General features: G+C 38.7%; 1 protein-coding gene across 4 annotated transcripts in view; it reads right to left on the reverse strand.

The window, feature by feature from the left end:
• SLC44A5 (solute carrier family 44 member 5) overlaps positions 1–19804 on the reverse strand; it is a 531948-nt gene that overhangs the window by 177159 nt on the left and 334985 nt on the right. For 3 of the 4 annotated variants that reach the window (XM_050805076.1, XM_050805057.1, XM_050805067.1), the window contains one exon: positions 9149–9187. The exons of the other annotated variant lie outside the window; for it this stretch is intronic. In XM_050805076.1, coding sequence (XP_050661033.1) covers positions 9149–9187 — 39 coding nt within the window. The remainder of the gene's footprint in view (positions 1–9148; positions 9188–19804) is intronic. 4 annotated transcript variants of the gene reach the window in all.

A 19804-nucleotide genomic window follows, 5' to 3' on the forward strand; every position in this document is an offset into this window, starting at 1 on the left:
ACATACGTAACAAACCTGCACGTTACGCACATGTACCCTAGAACTTAAAGTATAATAATAATAATAATAAAAGAAAGAAAAAAAAGAAAAAAAAAAAAAAAAAAAAAAGGGTCATATCACTTACAAAGGGAACCCCATCAGGTGAACAGCGGACTTCTCAGCAGAAATGTTACAAGCCAGAATAGACCTGGAGGCCTATTTTTAGCATTCTTGAATAAAAGAAATTCCAACCAAGTATTTTGTATCTCACCAAACTAATTTTCATAACAGGAGAAAGACAATTTTTTCCAAACAAGAAATCGCTGAGAAAATTCATTAACACTAGACCAGTTTACAAGAGACACTTAAAGGGGTTCTAAATGTGGAAATAAAAGAATAATACTTGCTACCACAAAAACACATAAGTACATGGTCCACAGACCCTATAAAAAACAACTATACAATTGAGACTACAAAGCATCAAACTAACAACATCACAACAGGATCAAAACCTCACATATCAATATTAACCTTGAACGTAAATGACCTAAATACCCCACTAAAAGGCATAGAGTGGCAAATTGGATTTACAAAAAAAGACACAACCTTCCTCTGTCTTCAAGAGACACATATCATGGGTAACAACACCTATAGGCTCCTTGCTCCTGAATGACTTTTGGGATAGAAAAAGATCTATCAAATAAATGGGAAATGAAAAAGAACAGGAGTGGCTATTATTGTATGAGATAAAACAGGATTTAAACTCACAACAGAAAAAAAGACAAAAAAGAGGATTACACAATGATAAAGAGTTCATTTCAACAAAGAAGACATATTTGTCCTAAATACATATGCACTCAGCATTGGAGCACTCAGATTCATAAAACAGGTACTTCTATATCCCGGCCCGCGGGATCGTCGAAGCAGGCCCTGGAGGAGGGAGTGGGAATTTGGGGGACAAGAGACACGAGAAATGGAGACAACACAGTGCTCTGATCAAGTCTCGTTTAATGGCGGTAATGCAGTGCCTTATATACACTTGGAGGGGAAGGGGTTGGGCCAGAGGCAGAGATGATCTCATCGCAGAGGGCGTGACCAAGTAGGTATTGGTTTCTCTGGTCGAACGTCATGTTGCACCTGCGCTGTCAGTTGGTAATTTTCCCGGGCACGGGATGGTGCCTGTGCTACAAAGTAACAATTTTCGCAGCCGCGGGGGAAAAACAAGTGAAGAAGAAGCAGGAAGAGCGCCATCTATTATGAGGTATTGATACAAAAGAGAAACAACAAATCTAGGGAGGAGGTAGAAGGTGGAAAGGAATAGAGCTCGGGCGTTTAATCATTAATTATAATTTGCTATGGCCGGGGCGCGCAGCTCCGGACACTTCTAGACCTATGGAAAGAATTAAACAGCCAATAATAATAGGGAACCTCAATACTCTACTAAAAGTGTTAGATCATTGAGGCAGAAGACTAACAAAGAAATTCTGGACTAAAATTCAATTCTTGACCAACTGGACCTAAAAGACATCTACAAGGTACTACCCAACAACCACAGAACATGCATTCTTCTCATGTGCACATGGAATATAGTCTAAGATCAACCACGTTCTTGGCCATAAAACCAGTCTCAATAAATTTTAAAAAACTAAAATCATACCAGACCTATTCTCTGACCACAGTGGAATAAAAATAGGTATCAGTACCAAGAGGATTCCTCAAAACCACACAACTATACGAAAACTAAGCAACTTGCTTCTGAATGACTTTTGGGTAACCAAAAAAATTAATGAAATAAAAATTTCTTTGAAATAAATGAAAAGAGAGACACAACATAGCAAAATCTCTGGGATGCAGCAAAAGCAGTGTTGAGGAAAGTTTATGGCACTAAATACCTGTATCGAGAAGTTAGAAAAATCTCAGATTAACAATCTAATATCACACTTAGAGCAACTAGAAAAACAAGAACAAAGTAATCCCAAAGCTGGCAGAAGAAAATAAATTACTAAAATTAGAAGAGAACTAATTGACATTGAGATGCCAAAATTCACAAAAAAGGATCAACAAAACAAAAAATTGGTTATTTGAAAGGAGAAACAAATAATGCCAATAGACTGCTAGCTGGATTAACAAAGAAAAAAAGTGAGACAATCCAAATGAACACAACACCAGCAACAGTGGTGACATTACAACCAATCCTACAGAAATACAAAAGATCCTCAGAGAAAACTATGAATACATCTATCTATACAAACTAAAAAATCTAGAGGAAATGGGTAAATTCACAGTCTCCCAAGATTTCATCAGGAAGAAATTGAAACCCTGAACAGGCCAATAATGAATTCTGAAATAGAGCCAGTAACAAAAAATGTACCAACCAAAAAAAGCCCTGTAGCAGACAAATTCACAGCCAAATTTTACCAGATGTATAAGGAAGAGCTGGTACCAATCTTACTGAAACTATTCCAAAAAAATCAAGGAGAGGAGACTCCTGCCTAACTCATACTACAAAACCAGCATCATTCTGATACCAAAATCTTGCAAAGACACAACAAGCAAAGAAAACTCCAGGCCAATATCCTTGATGAACTTAGACCCCAAAATCCTTAACAGCAACAACAACAAAGAGCAAATGGAATCCAGCAGCACATCGATAAGTTAATTCATCCTATCAATTAGGATTTATTCCTGGGATGCAAGGTTGGGGTTGGTTCAACACACATGAATCAATAAATGTGACTCACCACATCAACAGAATTAAAAACAAAGACCATATGATCATCTCAATAGATGCAAAAAAAAAAAAAAAAAAAAAAAAAGCTTCTGGTAAAATCCAACATCCCTTCATAATAAAAACTCTCAGTTTTTAAAAAATCTTCAAATGCCTAACAAAAGCAGTCATTAAAGGAACACTCCTCAAAATAATGAGCAATTTATGAAAAACCTGTAGCCAACATCATACTAAAAGAGCAAAAACTGGAAGCATTTCCCTTGCGGAACTCGAACAAGACAAGGATCCTCACTCTCACCACTCCTATTCAGCATAGTACTGGAAGTCCTAGCTAGAGCAATCAGGTGAGAGAAAAAAACAAAACGGATCTAAATAGGAAAAGAATATGTAAAATTATCTCTCTCCACTTAAGATAGAACTCAATACATAGAAAATTCTAAAGACTCTGTTGAAAGATTCCTAAACATAATAAATGACTTCGGTAAAGTTTTAGAATACAAATCAATGTACAAAATCTAGTAGCATTTCTGTACACTAGTAACATTCAAGCTGATAGCCAAATCAAGGATATAATCCCATTTACAATAGACATAAATAAAATAAAATACCTAGGAATACATTTAACCAATTGTGTAAAATAGAGAACTACAAGGAGAACTACCACACACTGCTGAAAGAAATCATAGATGTCACAATCAAATGAAAAAAATTTCCTTGCACATAGATTGGAAGAATCAATATTGTTTAAATAAAAATTTAAATGGCCATACTGCCCAAAGCAATATACAGATTCAACATTATGCCTATCAAACCACCAACACCATTTTTTACAGAATTAGAAAAAACTAATCTAAATTAATATAAAACCAAAAAAGAGCCCAAATAGCCATAGCATCCTAAGCAAAAAGAACAAAGTTGGCATCACATTACCCAACTTCAGACATACCACATTACCCAATTTCAAACTATACTGTAAAGCTACAGTAATCAAAACAGCATGGTACTGGTATAAAAACAGACATATACCAATGGAAGAGAATAGAGAACTCAGAAATAAAGCTGCACTCCTACAACCAACTGACTTTCAGCAAAGCCAACAATAATAAGCAATAAGGAAAGGACTTCCTGTTTAATAAATGGTGCTGGGGTAGCTGGCTATCCATATGCAACAGAAAGAAACTAGACCTCCTACCTATCACCATATACAAAACTTAACTCGTAATGGATTAAATACTTAAATGTAAGAACTCAAACTATAAAAATACTAGAACGCCACCTAGGAAATAACCTTATAGACATTGGTCTTGGCAAAGAAGTTAGAAATAAGTCCACAAAAGCAATTGTAACAACAACAAAAATTAAGCCAGGTACAGTGGCTCACGGTTGTAATCCCAGCACTTTGGGTGGCCAAGATGGGTAGATTGCTTGAGTCTGGAAGTTTGAGACCAGCCTGGGCAACATAGTGAGACCCCCATCTCTGAAAAACATAGAAATTAGCCAGGCATCATGGTGCATATTCCCAACTACTCAGAAGGCCGAGATGGAAGGATTACCTGGGCCTAGGAAGGTCTAAGCTGCAGTGAGCCATGATCACGCCACTGCACTTCAGCCTGAGTGACAGAATGGGACTCTGTATCAAAAAAAAAAATTGACAAGTGGGAGCTAATTAAACTAAAGAGCTTCTGCCCAGCAAGAGACACTATCAACAGGGTAAACAGACAACTGACAGAATGGGATAAAATATTAGTAGCAAACAATGCACCCAACAAAGGTCTAATATCCAGAATATATAAGGAACCTAACCAAACAAGTAAAAAACACATAACTCCATAAAAGGTGGGCAAGATACTTCAAAAAGAAGATATACAAGTGGCCAAGAAACAAATGAAAAAAAAAAAATGCTTCACATCGTGCATCATCAGAGAAATGCAAATCAAAATCCCAAAGCAATACCATCTCACACCAGTGAGAGTGGTAATTATTAAAAAGTCAAAAAATAACAGATGTTGGTGAGTACACAGAGAAAAAGGAACTGTTTGTGCTATTGGTAGGAATGTAAATGAGTTCAGTCACTGTGGAAAGCAGTTCGGAGATTTCTCAAAGAAGCAAAAACAGAACTACCACTCAACCTAGCAATCCCATTGCTTGGTATATATCCAAAGGAAAAGAAATTGGTCTACTGAAAAGACACCTGCACTTGTATGTTTATTCCATCAGGATTCACAATACAAAGATATGGAATCAACCTAGGTGCCCATCAACAGTGGACTGGATAAAGAAACTGTGACACATATACACCAGGGAATACTATGCAGCCACAAAAAGGGAGAAATCATGTCCTTTGAAGCAACATGGATGTAGGTGGAGGCCATCATCCTATGTTAATTGATACAGAAACAGAAAACAAAACACTGCATATTTTTATAAGTGGGAGTTAAACATTGGGTACATACAGACATAAAGATGGGAACAATAGACACTGGGGACTATAAGAGGGGATGAGGATGGGGACAAGGGTTGAAAATCAACCTCTTGGGTACTCTGCTCACTATTTGGGTGACATGTTCTACCTCAATGGTTCTATCCCAAACCCTCGCATCACGCAATATACTCTTGTAACAAGCCTTCACATGTACCCTCTGAATCTAAAATAAAATTTGAAATTTAAAAGAATAAGATCGAAAAATATCTAAACACTGTTTTCATTGTCTCACATGTCATGCAAATCTTTGCCTAAAAAAGCTGCAAAGCCATCTTAACTTTCTTTGATTTGGCTAAGGAAGTGTTATTTGAAGGATTATTATGAAACAAGTATTAATACCTCATTTAAAAAGACTCTCTGTATACATAAACATATGCTCATACATACATATATATATAATACAGATACAACAATGTAATCATGTTTTATGTTATTACAAAGGGTTAAAAACTGTCTCTTCTTTATCTTGTGTGCTTTAAAGTAATACATTTTTATGTTTGCTTGTAAATAAAAATGTTGACATGTCAGAATCAAATTGGTATGAAAATAGCCAATATTCAAAATGGCATACTGTATGTTAGGCTAATATATTTGCTTTTGTGGTTTGATATTTATGTACTACAAATTAGATAAAATGTGATAAATGAAAAAAGTAATATTAAGTCATTAGAATTGAGCTTTGAACATTTTAAATAGCAGTTGGTTATTTATTTGCTCACTTCACAACTTGATTTTGAAAATAGGAACTGTAATTATAAACAGATTCATCTGATTATTTTGTGGAAAATAGACCAGAGTAGGGTAATAGCTGCAGATAAAAATGAGTTAGGAGGTTATGGTAGGTATCTAACTGAGAAGTAACAGTGGTTTGAATGAAGCGATTTAGTGGAGATGGTGAGTGGTGATGCCCTTATTAAAGAAAGGAAAGTAGACACAAGAGCAGATTTGGTGGGGTATAAAGTCAAATAAATAAGTCCAGGGCAAGAAAGAGCAGTCAGGGCTAGAGATGTAAATCTAGGACTTAACACCACATTCATAGTTTTTAAAACTATGGGATCAGATACAATTACCTAGAAAAGTCAGAGAAAATGCATTCTGGGGGCTCTCCAACACCCAGACTTTAAGTGTGAGCGACTGGGCAGAGAAGGAGAAATCACAGAGTCAGGAGGAAACCCAGGAGGTGTGGTATAATGGAAACAGAAGAAGAAAGTGCTTTAAAAAGTGCAGTAGCTGACCATGGTGAATGCTGCTGAGAGAGAGTAAGGTGAGGAAAAGAATTCTGGAATGGAAGAGCAAGATACAGGTCTGTGGAAACGATAAAAAACTGTTTCATGAAGTAATGCAGATACAATTCCAGTTGGAGTGATTTAATGAGAGAATAGGAGAAAAGTGGAGTCAGTGCCTATAAACAATTCTTTTGAGTTTTAGCATGATGAAAGGGTTAAGTGAACATTTTTTAAAAATAAATTTCAGGCAGCTATATTAAGGCATATTTACATGTAGGCAAGAGAAAGAGGGGATAATTGCAATAGCAAAGTCTTTGAAGAGGCAGTGCAGATAGAGGTACTATGAACCTTGGAAAGGATGAGAACAACCCTTCCCTGTAACAGAAGAGGAAGTGGAGCACATGGGAACAAGCCACTGACTTTGGTAGGCTTCAGCTTCTTTGGAACAGAAGGCTGTTGAAAAATGTGTCCCGTGGGTTAAACTCAATAATACTCTAATTCTCCCAAGCTTACCCACGTCGCTAGCACAGTTAAGCTTTCTTTAATACCAGGCTCTTAAAAGGAAGTATAAATGTGGAATGAATGAACCAAAAAGAAAAGATAAAAATGGCATCATCGCCGGGCGCGGTGGCTCAAGCCTGTAATCCCAGCACTTTGGGAGGCCGAGACGGGCGGATCACGAGGTCAGGAGATCGAGACCATCCTGGCTAACACGGTGAAACCCCGTCTCTATTAAGAAATACAAAAAACTAGCCGGGCGAGGCGGCGGGCGCCTGTAGTCCCAGCTACTCGGGAGGCTGAGGCTGGAGAATGGCGTGAACCCGGGAGGCGGAGCTTGCAGTGAGCTGAGATCCGGCCACTGCACTCCAGCCTGGGTGACAGAGCGAGACTCCGTCTCAAAAAAAAAAAAAAAAAAAAAAAAAAATGGCATCATCCACCCAATCGAAATGCAAGGCCTGTTTATCCACTCACTCCTGACTTCTGAGTGCACCCCACATCTTAGGATCTGGGAGTGTTTCCCTCTGCTGAGGTGCACTTTTAGTGGATGCAAAACCAACAGTTCCTCCTGGCCCATGACTCAGCAGAGTTAACCCATTAGTACCTTCTCTGGGAGAATGGAAGTGGCATAGTACAATATCCTGTGTTGAACTTTTCCTCTTTCTTTTACTTTTGTCCATTCAAGCAGAAGCAGCACTCAGTGGTACTTCTCTCCTTAGGCTACTTTATATCAGAAGTGGAATGTTTTTTTCCTCATTGGCTCATTTATCTCAACCTTGTCAGAAAGATGAGGGTTTATTTTAGGCCTAATTACTTTATTCTAAGTGAGAAGACAAGGTCTATGAATAAAAACATAACTCAGATCATACTGAGCAAAAAAACATTATTTTGAATCATGATACATTTTGAGGCAGAATAATTCAGACTTCTGATGGCACAAAAAAGACTTGACCTCTACTTTGTTTTAAGGTAAGAAAAAAAATCTGCTGATACATTTTTTACCTTTTTATTTCAACCCTAAGATTAAAAAATTACAAATGGAAATTTACAAAATAGGCTCTACAAAAGATTATATAACCTACCTTTCTACCTTATATGATCATATATGATTAAGTAACAAAATCTATATGAAGGAATTTTGAAACTGTAAAATGCTATCTAAGTGTGAGAACAAACAGCAGCATCTAAGTAGGTAGAATTAAAGTACATGAGAGTCAATAAATGGGTTTTGAGAACAGAGGCAGGAAAGTACATGTATGATCATATTTTCTTACACATTTATTTATTTAATTGACAAATTACTTAAATTAATTAATTAAATATACACAATAATTGTGTATATTTACAGGGTGCAATGTGATGTTTTGCTCTATGTATACATCGTAGAAAGATGAAGTTAAACTAATTAACATATCCATCACCTTGTTGTGGTGATCACAGTTAATAATAATGTATTGCATATTTTAAAATTGCTAATAGAATGGACTTCTAACATTCTCACCACATATATAATAATCTTTTATTTGAAGATTGGGAATCCAAGTAATGTTGGAAGTCAAAGCATAAAAGTACTTATTTGTGTATCTCAGGGGCAATGAGATTGCACAAAGGAAGAGAAATTCTTGAAGCCAGTGCTGCTGACGTTTTTATTTGCACATGAATCACCTGAGAATCTTCTGAAGGTGCAGATTCTGATTCAATAAGTCTGGGATGGGACTTGAGATGCTGAATTTCCACCTCCCAGGTCCTACTCATGCTGCTGGTCTACAGACCACACTTTGAGTAGCAAGGCTCAAGTCTATGGGGCTGACTGAGGAGAGAGCTGGCTGTCAGATAAAGAAGACTGAATAATATACTCAGAGTGTCATGAAAGCTGGAGAGTGAAGGTCTTCATTGGAAAGAGAGATGTGAACAAGACTCACATGTCAAAGTCACAAACTAAGTTGAAAGGAGGGAAAGAAAACAAGATGTGTCAGGTGAGCTGGGGTGATAAAGCATCAGTAGCTGCATGGTGTGTTTCCTGGGAAATTCATTTACAGCTGCAAAAAGAGGGAACCCTGTCAGGAAGGAGAAACCAGACAGTTGAAAGAAGAATCCAAAATAAGCTTCAGTCAGCAATTATTCTTTACCAACCAAATATTTAGCTATTCCTAGATTTTAAAAGAATCACATATTTCTCAATGGATAGACTGTCATGAAAGATTCTTAGCACTTAATACTCAGACTGTGACTTACCAAAGTCCTCTTCCTCAGAGGCAGTATCTGCTGGTTTTTCTAGGAAAAAGCACAAAAGGCAAAATATACATATATATTTGTAGGGGTTGATGACTCTGAGGCTCTATACACATCTCTCCCTATCCTAAAAAAATCTTAGTTTTTAGACTAATACACAGAATAACATAAGGCAGTTGGACTGGTTGAACTAATTATTTATACACAAAGCCACCAATAATAAGCATTTATTCTTAAGAAGTTACCAAAAAAAATACTTCATGAAGGTGCTGGAGGTAAGAGGTGTGGGGATGATGAAATAAAGCTGTTAATTCTTCCATTTGCATCTATGATTTGTACAATGTAGGTGATATGTAGAGACTTGAAAAATTCATTACCAAGAAATGAGGCATTTTGTTTACTCTCATTTTCTGTTCCTGCTTTAAACTTTAGAAGACACATTAGTCGTGAAAAACTTAATATGCACTAAATACCTTTTATTACATGCAGAATAGCCAGTGTAGACTAGGGAAAAGAGATATATTTTGAATTCAGCGGTCCCACTTTAATCACACTACGTGTGGCCTTCAGCTTTAACAGAAACTCCCATGTGATAACTATGAATGACTCTATTCAATTTGGAAGGTACAAATTATGGTAATTTTGGGGAATGGGGAGGTGGCACGTGCCATAATGAACAATAACAGCATCCTAATGCTTCAAGTGTCACATATGTTAAACAAAAACACTAATGCTTTCTACGAACACCCCATTCTCTGGTGCTTTATCAGACTTGCCAACTCATTAATTAGAGCTATTGAATAGAATTCCCTCTATAGACTTCATGGGCAGAAATTCCAATGCTTGGTCTCCCCACTGATTTTTCATCAATTGGACTAACAGTAGCAAATCATTGAGAGTCAGAGTTGGGGTAAAGATTCCAGGGAAAGTGAACATTTGTAAATTGTGTTCCCTTGGGAAAAATAATAATAACGATAATTAAAATAGCAACTAACTTTTGAACACTTACTATGCACCAGGTACCATGTTTCATTTATGTTGTCTCATTTAATATTCAAAACCAGCCTTGCAGTAGTTACAATAATCAGTTCACTTCTAAAAATGAGAATCCGAGGTTCCCAGAGGCAACGTGAACTTTTGGTTCTAGTCTTTGTTTAAAGTCACAATGCTAGTAAGTGGGGAACCTGGAATTCACACTTAGGTCTGTGTGCCCCAGAGTCCATTTGTAATCAATATAACTACTAGCCTCCAGTAATATCAAATGTATGAGAAAAATAGATTACTCATAACGTTTTCAGGATATTGCCCACCACTACAAACACACCTTTGAAACTAGCAATGCTGACCCACATTCATTAGGATGGTAAGCATTATTAGGGACATACAGGTTTCAGACTTACCATTTAAAAAGCTAAATGAAGTGCCCAAAATATCATAAAATGGCCATCTATTGCTGATTTTATTAAAATAGTATGTACGTGCAAGGATTGGCGCCTGAGAGGTAGAATAAAATAAATAAAATGTCAAGATCTAATACAGACTACCTTTTTCCTGTTCCTGGGCCCTAACTGACTGACTTTGCCTTTAATGTCCCAAATACATTTTTAAAAAACAACAAAATTCTAGGTTCATGGTTATCTTAAATGGTTACATGTCATAGCTTTTTGTATCATACACTTCTAATCACATTTTAGCTTATATAATAACAGTGGTCAGCCTCTGCCTCCAGCCCTCTATTCCAATTTTCTCCAGCCCCCTCAGCTATATAAACTAGTAAATTCCACCTGCAGACCCAGTCCCACTTGGAATCAGTGTTGGGTATGGCAGGATGCATGTCAGTAATCTCAGTCCCTGCTGATGAGAGGAGAAGGGAACTGGTAGTTACTATAATGTAGGTGCTTCACAGATGTAGTTAAATCCTCTTGACAACCATATACTGTGTCATATACCCCATTTTACAGATGAGAACACTGAAACTAGGATGGTGAAAATATTTGACCAACGTTATACCTTGTCATTGGTTAAGGAACAAACAAAGCAAAGAAAGAAAGCAGGATCTAGATGGTCTCCATCTCCCAGGCTAAATTCAATACAGTATAGTTTTGACTCCTCTTTCTCAATTTTGCACAATGAATCAAAAAAAAAAAAGTTCATATTTTGATGTGATCAGTTTACAAGATAGTTGAGCCTGCTTTCTGTATCAGCTTATGTCTTTTTCAAAAGTTGTTTAGGAGAACATTCGTATCTTATGTAGGCTGCCTTCTGGTGTCTGCATAAGATACCAAAGCCATTCTATTTTGACCTTGGCAACAGCTGGGAAGACTGGAATCTAGTGTGAGAGAAGTTCTTGGACATGCACCCTACCTGCTTATATCCAGTATGGTAAATTTAGAATGAAGTTTCAGACTAGGAGCCAAAAGAGTCATACTTTCCAGTTTTATTGCTGGGCCTTTTACCACACTTTATTCCCTTTTGTCTTTCTTGCTTGAAAGGTCTGTTCAGGGGAATGAGAACTGGTAGGAGATAGAGGTGGAGGAGGGGGTAGCAATGAGTGGAACTCATTGATGTGAGTTATGCTCCTGTTGTGTCATCTTGAGACCTTATTAAAAAGAAGCAAGACCCTAGACCCATAATCAAGCACAGCATCACTAACGATGGGTCAACCAGATGTTTCTCCTGATGTGAAGCAATAGAGTTTGTACAGCATACCTAGCTAGTATGGATTCTGCCTCAAAATGTCCAACAGGAGCCACCACCAATGATTTAGATTTGATCTAACCTACACATAGGAAATAAAGAAGGTAAAAAACCTAAATGAAATCACTGGAAAGGAACTAAACAAATCCAGAAAGTGAGATATTCTCCAGGGCAATAGGTCAGTGTCAGAGGCAAAGGGAGTGTGCTAATCAGAAGAGACTTCAGGGACATAGCCACCAGATGCAAGGTCTGGCCTTGGATTAGACCCTGATTTGGACAGAATGTGGTAAATACAGTGTTGGGGGACAATTAGGGCAATCTGAATATGGAATGAATATTAGCTAAATTTAACATTTGTTGTACTGGAAAGATGGAAATTCTTAACAGAAAAAAAGCAGGTAGCAAAAAGCATGTAAAAGCAAAATCTCATTATTGTAAAATAATTGAGGAAAGGATGGGGATACAAGAGTTGAAAAACAACATACTAGGTACTTTGTTCACTATATTTGGGTGATGGGTTCCATAAAAGTCCAAACCCCAGCATTATGCAATATACTCACATAACAAACCTGCACATGTACCCCTGGATCTGTAATTTTATAAAACCTGCTCTTAGAGTAATAAAAATTATTTTAATTAAAAATAATTATTTTGAAATGGAAGTGCATGGGTCCTTCTCACAGAGTCTAATTTTTGGTACTCAGAATACATAACTGATGTAGGTAGAATCTTCAGGAATTAAACCCGAAGGTTACGCATTTTTAAGTATGACCTTTACTTCTATTCGTTCATTGAGCTTCAGGCGTCAGGGATGAGTCCCTGCGCTCATTTAACATTTGAGTTGCTCTAGCATTCCTGTCACTGTCAGCAGCTTTCTCTCACCCCCTGTGTTAGGCTCATCAATGTGAAAGTCTGGGCTTCTGCTTTAGTTGCTTTGCCCAGGGCTCCATTCCCCTTTCCTGAGCCCACCTGCTTGGCTTTGGCCTGAGGTCCTACCTCGCTTCTGCCAACCCCAAAGACTGAATCCCACTCTTAGAACTCCAACTCTCTGACTTGACTATGTCTGTGAGTAGAGAGAAGGCTCAGAGCCATGATGCTGCCATTTATCTGAATTTCCAGCATCTTCTCATGGCAAGGACTGCCAGTGCTGTGCCTTGCCTGCCAAATTGGATTCTTTTTGATCGCTGTTGTCTGTCCAAACTACGCCTGATCTTGGCATGCCTATTATACTGCAATGGACAAGACAACTGCTCTCATAAGGTGAGCCTCTGAAGCTGGCTTCATTTCCTACTCTGTCCTGGCTTCCATCCTCATTCTACTCACTGGCTTTTGCTATAGAGCCCTAAAGCCTGGAAGCCCAAGACAGAGCTGATGCCAAGTCTGCATCATTTGAGAAAGAGGCTGGTTATAAACTCACTACTTAGGGCAAGAAATGGAACCAGGGTAAGAGGACAACCATGTCCAGAAGCGTATTATTTCCTTCCTTTAATTTATTCACTCACTTAGCAAACATTCACTGACCTCTAACTGGATATCAAATACTATGCTGGGCACTGGAACTACATAGGTGAACAAGAGAATCTCTGTCCTCATGGAGTTTTTCATAATGCATCAGGATGATGGATCTTAGACAAATCAGCATACCAATCATTATTTACTTGCAAATATGACATGATAGGTGCTATGAAGAATAAATACAAGGTGTGAAGACAACAGTAAATCTGGAATTTAAAGAATGAGTAAGAGTTTGTATGATGGTTGGCAGCCTCAGCAAAGGGCAAGCATGGGCAGAGATCCTATGATGGTAAGGAGCTTGACAGCTATGAGGAACTGAAACAAGGCCAACATGTGGCTGGAGGACACTAGGTAAGGGGCTGTGGTATGAGCTGGGGCTAGAGAAGTGGGATGGGAAGGAGAATAAACACATTTGACTGTCATATAGAAGACCCCAGCTGCTCCCCACCTAGATGCCCTTGTAAACATATATACTGTAGCACTGAGGTTTGAGATGGATCTGAGGTTGCTGAGTATCACCTGTAACCTTCTGTGTTCTCAAAAAAAAAAAAAAAAACTTGCTGCTGAGTCCAAAAAATAACAGTATTCTGGGCATCATGGTTGGCCACTAGAAACAAAACAAAACTCATTATCCTTTGCATCAGTAATCTGTTTTACAATTCTAGCAGACAAAATTGCAAGCAAAATGTAGTGGAGTTAGAGACAGCCCAGAAAAGGGCATCCGAGAAAGGGCTAAAAAGTGTGACCCACACATGAAGCACCTCACCAAGAGAGAAGAAAGTTGATAGTTAAGATGACCAAAATCTACAAAATCATAAAGCTATAGAATGGTTACATGGGAGAGGAAGTTGAACACAACATTTTGGTAGTTAGAAATAGTGTGTGTGTGTTTTGAAATGTATGAGGTTCGAAAACTCATAGCCTGAAAAAAATACATTTTGGCAGATGAGATAATGTTCTGTTTTCTGTACAGTCACAGGGGAGTCCAAGAGGGCTGGCCCAATATTGCCTCTCACTCACTATGGTTTTGGGGCAAAGAAGGATCCTGAGTTTGTCTCCTCCTCTGTAAAATGGGATGGAGCTTTTTCACAGGGTTGTTTTAAGAAATAGATGACATTTGAAATGTTCACCACAAGAGGTGGCTGGCAAGATGGCCCAACAGAAACAGCTCTGGTCTGTGGCTCCCAGCAAGATCAACGCAGAAGGCAGGTGATTTCTGCATTTCCAACTGAGGTACCCTGTTCATCTCAATGAGACTGGTTAGACAGTGGGTGTAGCCCACAGAGGATGAGCTGACACAGGGTGGGGCGTCACCTCACCCGGGAAGCACAAGAGGTTGGGGAACTCCATCCCCTACCGGAGAGAAGCCATGAGGGACTGTGCCATGAGGAATGGTGCATTCTAGCCCAAATAGTACACTTTTCCCGTGGTCTTCACAACCCACAGATTAGGAGATTCCCTCAGGTGCCTACACCACCAGGGCCCTGGGTTTCAAGCAGAAAACTAGGTTGGCAGACACCCAGCTTACTTGCAGGAGTTTTTTTCACACCCCAGTGGCACCTGGAATGCCAGTAGGACAGAACCATTCACTCCCCTGGAAAGGGGGCTAAAGCCAGGGAGCCAAGTTGTCTAGCTCAGTGGATCCCACACACATAGAGCCCAGCAAACTAAGATCCACTAGCTTGAAATTCTCGCTGACAGCACAGCAGTCTGATATCAACCTGGGACACTCGAGCTTGATGGAGGGAAGGACGTCCATCATTACTGAGGGTTCAGAAGGCGGTTTTCCCCTTACAGTGTAAACAAAGCTATGGAGAAGTTTGAACAGGGCGGAGCCCACCACAGCACTGCAAAGCCACTGTAGCCAGACTGCCTCTCTAGATTCCAACTCTCTGGGCAGAGCATCTCTGAAAGAAAGGCAGCAGCCCCAGTCAGGGGCTGAGAGATAAAATGCCCATCTCCCTGGGACAGAGCACCCGGGAGAAGAGGCAGCTGCGGGCGAAGCTTCAACAGACTTAAACGTTCCTGCCTGCTGGCTCTGAAGAGAGCAGCAAATCTCCCAGCACAGCACTCAATCTCTGCTAAGGGACAGACAGCCTGCTCAAGTGAGCCCCCGACCCCCGTGTCTCCTGACTGGGAGATATCTCCCAGCAGGGGTCGACAGACACCTAATAGAGAAGAGTTCCGGCTGGCATCTGGTGGGTGCCCCTCTGGGACGATGCTTCCAGAGGAAGAAACAGGCAGCAATCTTTGCTGTTCTGCAGCCTCTGCTGGTGATACCCAGGCACACAGGGTCTGGAGTGGACCTCCAGCAAACTCCAGCAGACCTGCAGCAGAGGGTCTTGACTGTTAGAAGGAAAACTAACAAACAGAAAAGAATAGAATTAACATCATCCAAAAGGATGCCCACACAAAAACCCATCCGAAGGTTGCCAACATCAAAGACCAAAGATACATAAATCCACAAAGATGAGAAAAAAACAGTACAGAAAGGCTGAAAATTACAAATGCCACAACGCCTCTTCTGCTCCACAGGATCATAACTCCTCACCAACAAGGGAACAAAACTGAAGAGAGAATGAGTTTAACAAATTGACAGAAGTAGGCTTCAGAAGGTGAGTAATAACAAACTCCTCCGAGCTAAAGCAGCATGTTCTAACCCAATGCAAGGGAACTAAGAATCTTGCAAAAAAGTAAGAGGAATTGCTAAATAGAATAACAAGTTTAGAGAAGAATATAAATTACATGACGGAGCTAAAAAACACAGCGCGAGAACTTCATGAAGCATACACAAGTATCAATAGGTGAATTGATCAAGCAGAAGAAAGGATATCAGAGATTGAAGATCAACTTAATGAAATAAAGCATGAAGACAAGATTAGAGAAAAAAGAATGAAAAGGAATGAACAAAGTCTCCAAGAAATATGGGACTATGTGAAAAGACCAAACCTATGCTTGATTGATATATCTGAAGGTGATCGGGAGAATGGAACCAAGCTGGAAAATACTTTTCAGGATATTGTCCAGGAGAACATCCCCAACCTAGCAAGAAAGGTCAACATTCAAATTCAGGAAATACAGAGAACACCACAAAGATACTCCTTGAGGACAGCAACCCAAAGACACATAATCGTCAGATTCACCAAGGTTAAAATGAAGGAAAAAATGTTAAGGGCAGCCAGAGCAAAAGGTCGGGTTACCACAAAGGGAAGCCCAGCAGACTAACAGCAGATCTCTCTGCAGAAACCCTACAGCAAGAAGAGAGTGGGAGCCAATATTCAATGTTCTTAAAGAATTTTCAACCCAGAATTTCATATCCAGCCAAACAAAGCTTCATAAGAAAAGGAGAAATAAAATCCTATACAGACAAGCAAATGCTGAGAAATTTTGTCACCACCAGGACTGCCTTACAAGAGCTCCTGAAGGAAGCACTAAATATGGAAAGGAAAAACCAGTACCAGCCACTGCAAAAACATACCAAATTGTAAAGACCACTGACACTATGAAGAAACTATATCAACTAACGGGCAAAATAACCAGCTAGCATCAAAATGACAGCATCAAATTCACACATAACAGTATTAACCAAATATAAGTGGGTTAAATGACCCAATTTAAAGACACAGGCTGGCAAATTGGATAAAGAGTCAAGACCCATCAGTGTGCTGTATTCAGGAGAACCATCTCACATGCAAAGGCACACATAGGCTCAAAATAAAGGGATGGAGGAAGATTTACCAAGCAAATGGAAAGCAAAAAGAAGCAAGGGTTGCAATCCTAGTCTCTGATAAAACAGACTTTCAATCAACAAAGAATAAAAGAGACAAAGACGGGCATTACATACTGGTAAAGGGATCAATGCAACAAGAAGAGCTAACTATCCTAAATACATATGCACTCAATACAAGAGCACCCAGATTCATACAGCAAGCTCTTAGAGACTTACAAAGAGACTTAGACCCCCACAAAATAATAGTGGGAGACTTTAACAGCCCACTGTCAATATTAAACAGATCAACAAGACAGAAAATTAACAATGATATTCAGGACTTGAACTCAGCTCTGCACCAAATGGACCTAAAAGACGTCTGCAGAACTCTCCACCTAAAATCAACAGAATATACATTCTTCTAAGCACTACATTGCACTTATTCTAAATTGACCACATAATTGGAAGTAAATCACTCCTCAGCAAACGCAAAAGAATGGAAATCATAACAAACAGTCTCTCAGACCACAGTGCAATCAAAATAGAACTCAGGATTAAGAAACTCACTCAAAACCACACAACTACATGAAAACTGAACAACTTGATCCTGAATGACTACTGGGTAAATAGCAAAATTAAGGCAGAAATAATAAAGTTTTTTGAAACCAATGAGAACAAAGACAAAATGTACCAAAATCTGTGGCACACAGCTAAAGCTGTGTTTAGAGGGAAATTATTGCACCAAATGCCCACAGGAGAAAGCAGGAAAGATCTAAAATCAACATCCTAACATCACCATTAAAAGAACTAGAGAAGCAAGGGCAAACAAATTCAAAAGCTAGCAGAAGGCAAGAAATAACTAAGATCAGAGCAGAACTGAAGGCGACAGAGACCAAAAAAAAAAAAAAAAAAAAAAAAAAAAAAAAGTTTAAAAAATCAGTGCCTCCAGGAGCTGCTTTTTTGAAAAGATCAGCAAAATAGATAGACTACTAGCTAGACTAATAAAGAAAAAAAGAAAGAATAATTAAATAGATGCAATAAAAAATGATAGAGGGGATATCACCACCAATTCCACAGAAATACAAACTATCATTAGAGAATACTGTAAACACCTTCACACAAATAAACTAGAAAATCTAGAAGAAATGGATAAATTCCTGAACATATACACCCTCCCAAGACTAAACCAGGAAGAAGTTAAGTCCCTGTATAGACCAATAACAAGTTCTTAAGTTGAGGCAATAATTAATAGCCTACTGACCAAAAAAAGCCCAATACCAGATAGATTCACAGCCAAATTCTACCAGAGGTACAAAGAGGAGCTGGTACCATTCCTTCTGAAACTATTCCAAATGATAGAAATAGAGGGAATCCTCTATAACTTATTTTATGAGACCAGCATCATCCTGATACCAAAACCTGGCAGTGACACAACAAAAAATGAAAATTTGAGGCCAGTATCCCTGATGAGCATTGATATGAAAATCCTCAATAAAATACTGGCAAACCGAATCCAGCAGCACATCAAAAAGCTTATCCAGCATGATCAAGTCAGCTTTATCCCTGGGATGCAAGGCTGGTTCAACATATGCAAATCAATAAACATAATCCATCACATAAATAGAACCAAAGACAAAAACCACATGATTATCTCAATAGATGCAGAAAAGGCTTTCAACAAAATTCAATAGCCCTTCATGCTAAAAACTCTCAATAAACTAGGTATTGATGGAACATATCTCAAAATAAGAGCTATTTATGAAAACTCACAGGCAATATCATATCGAATGGGCAAAAGCTGGAAGCATTCCCTTTGAAAACCGGCACAAGACAAGGATGCCCTCTCTCCTATTCAACATAGTGTTGGAAGTTCTGGCCAGGGCAATCAGGTAAGAGAAAGAAATAAAGGGTATTCAAATAGGAAGAGAAGAAGTCAAATTGTCCCTGTTTGCAGATGACATGATTGTATATTTAGAAAACCCTATCGCCTCAGCTCAAAATCTCCTTCAGCTGATAAGCAACTTCAGCAAAATCTCAGGATACAAAATCAATGTAAAAAATCACAAGCATTCCAATACACCAATAATAGACAAACAGAAAGCCCAATCGTGAGTGAACTCCAATTCACAATTGTTGCTAAGAGAATAAAATAATTAGGAATCCAACTTACAAAGGATGTGAAGGACCTCTTCAAAGAGAACTACAAACCACTGCTCAAGGAAATAATAGAGGACACAAACAAATGGAAAAACATTCCATGCTCATGGATAGGAAGAATCAATATCATGAAAATGGCCATACTGCCCAAAGTAATTTATAAATTCAATGTCATCCCCATCAAGCTACCACTGACTTTCTTCACAGAATTAGGAAAAACTAACTTAAATTTCATATGGAACCAAAAAAGAGCCCATAGAGCCAAGACAATCCTAAGCAAAAAGAACAAAGCTAGAGGCATCATGCTACCTGACTTCAAACTATGCTACAAGGCTACAATAACCGAAACAGCATGGTACTGGTACTAAAACAGAGATATAGACCAATGGAACAGAACGGAGTTCTCAGAAATAATGACACACATCTACAACCATCTGATCTTTGACAGACCTGACAAAAACAAGAAATGGGGAAAGGATTCCCTATTTAATAAATTGTGTTGAGAAAACTGGCTAGCCATATGCAGAAAAGTGAAATTTGACTCCCTCCTTATACCTTATACAAACATTAACTCAAGATGG

Source organism: Macaca thibetana, chromosome 1, assembly GCF_024542745.1.
Source record: "Macaca thibetana thibetana isolate TM-01 chromosome 1, ASM2454274v1, whole genome shotgun sequence".
NCBI lineage: Eukaryota > Metazoa > Chordata > Mammalia > Primates > Cercopithecidae > Macaca > Macaca thibetana.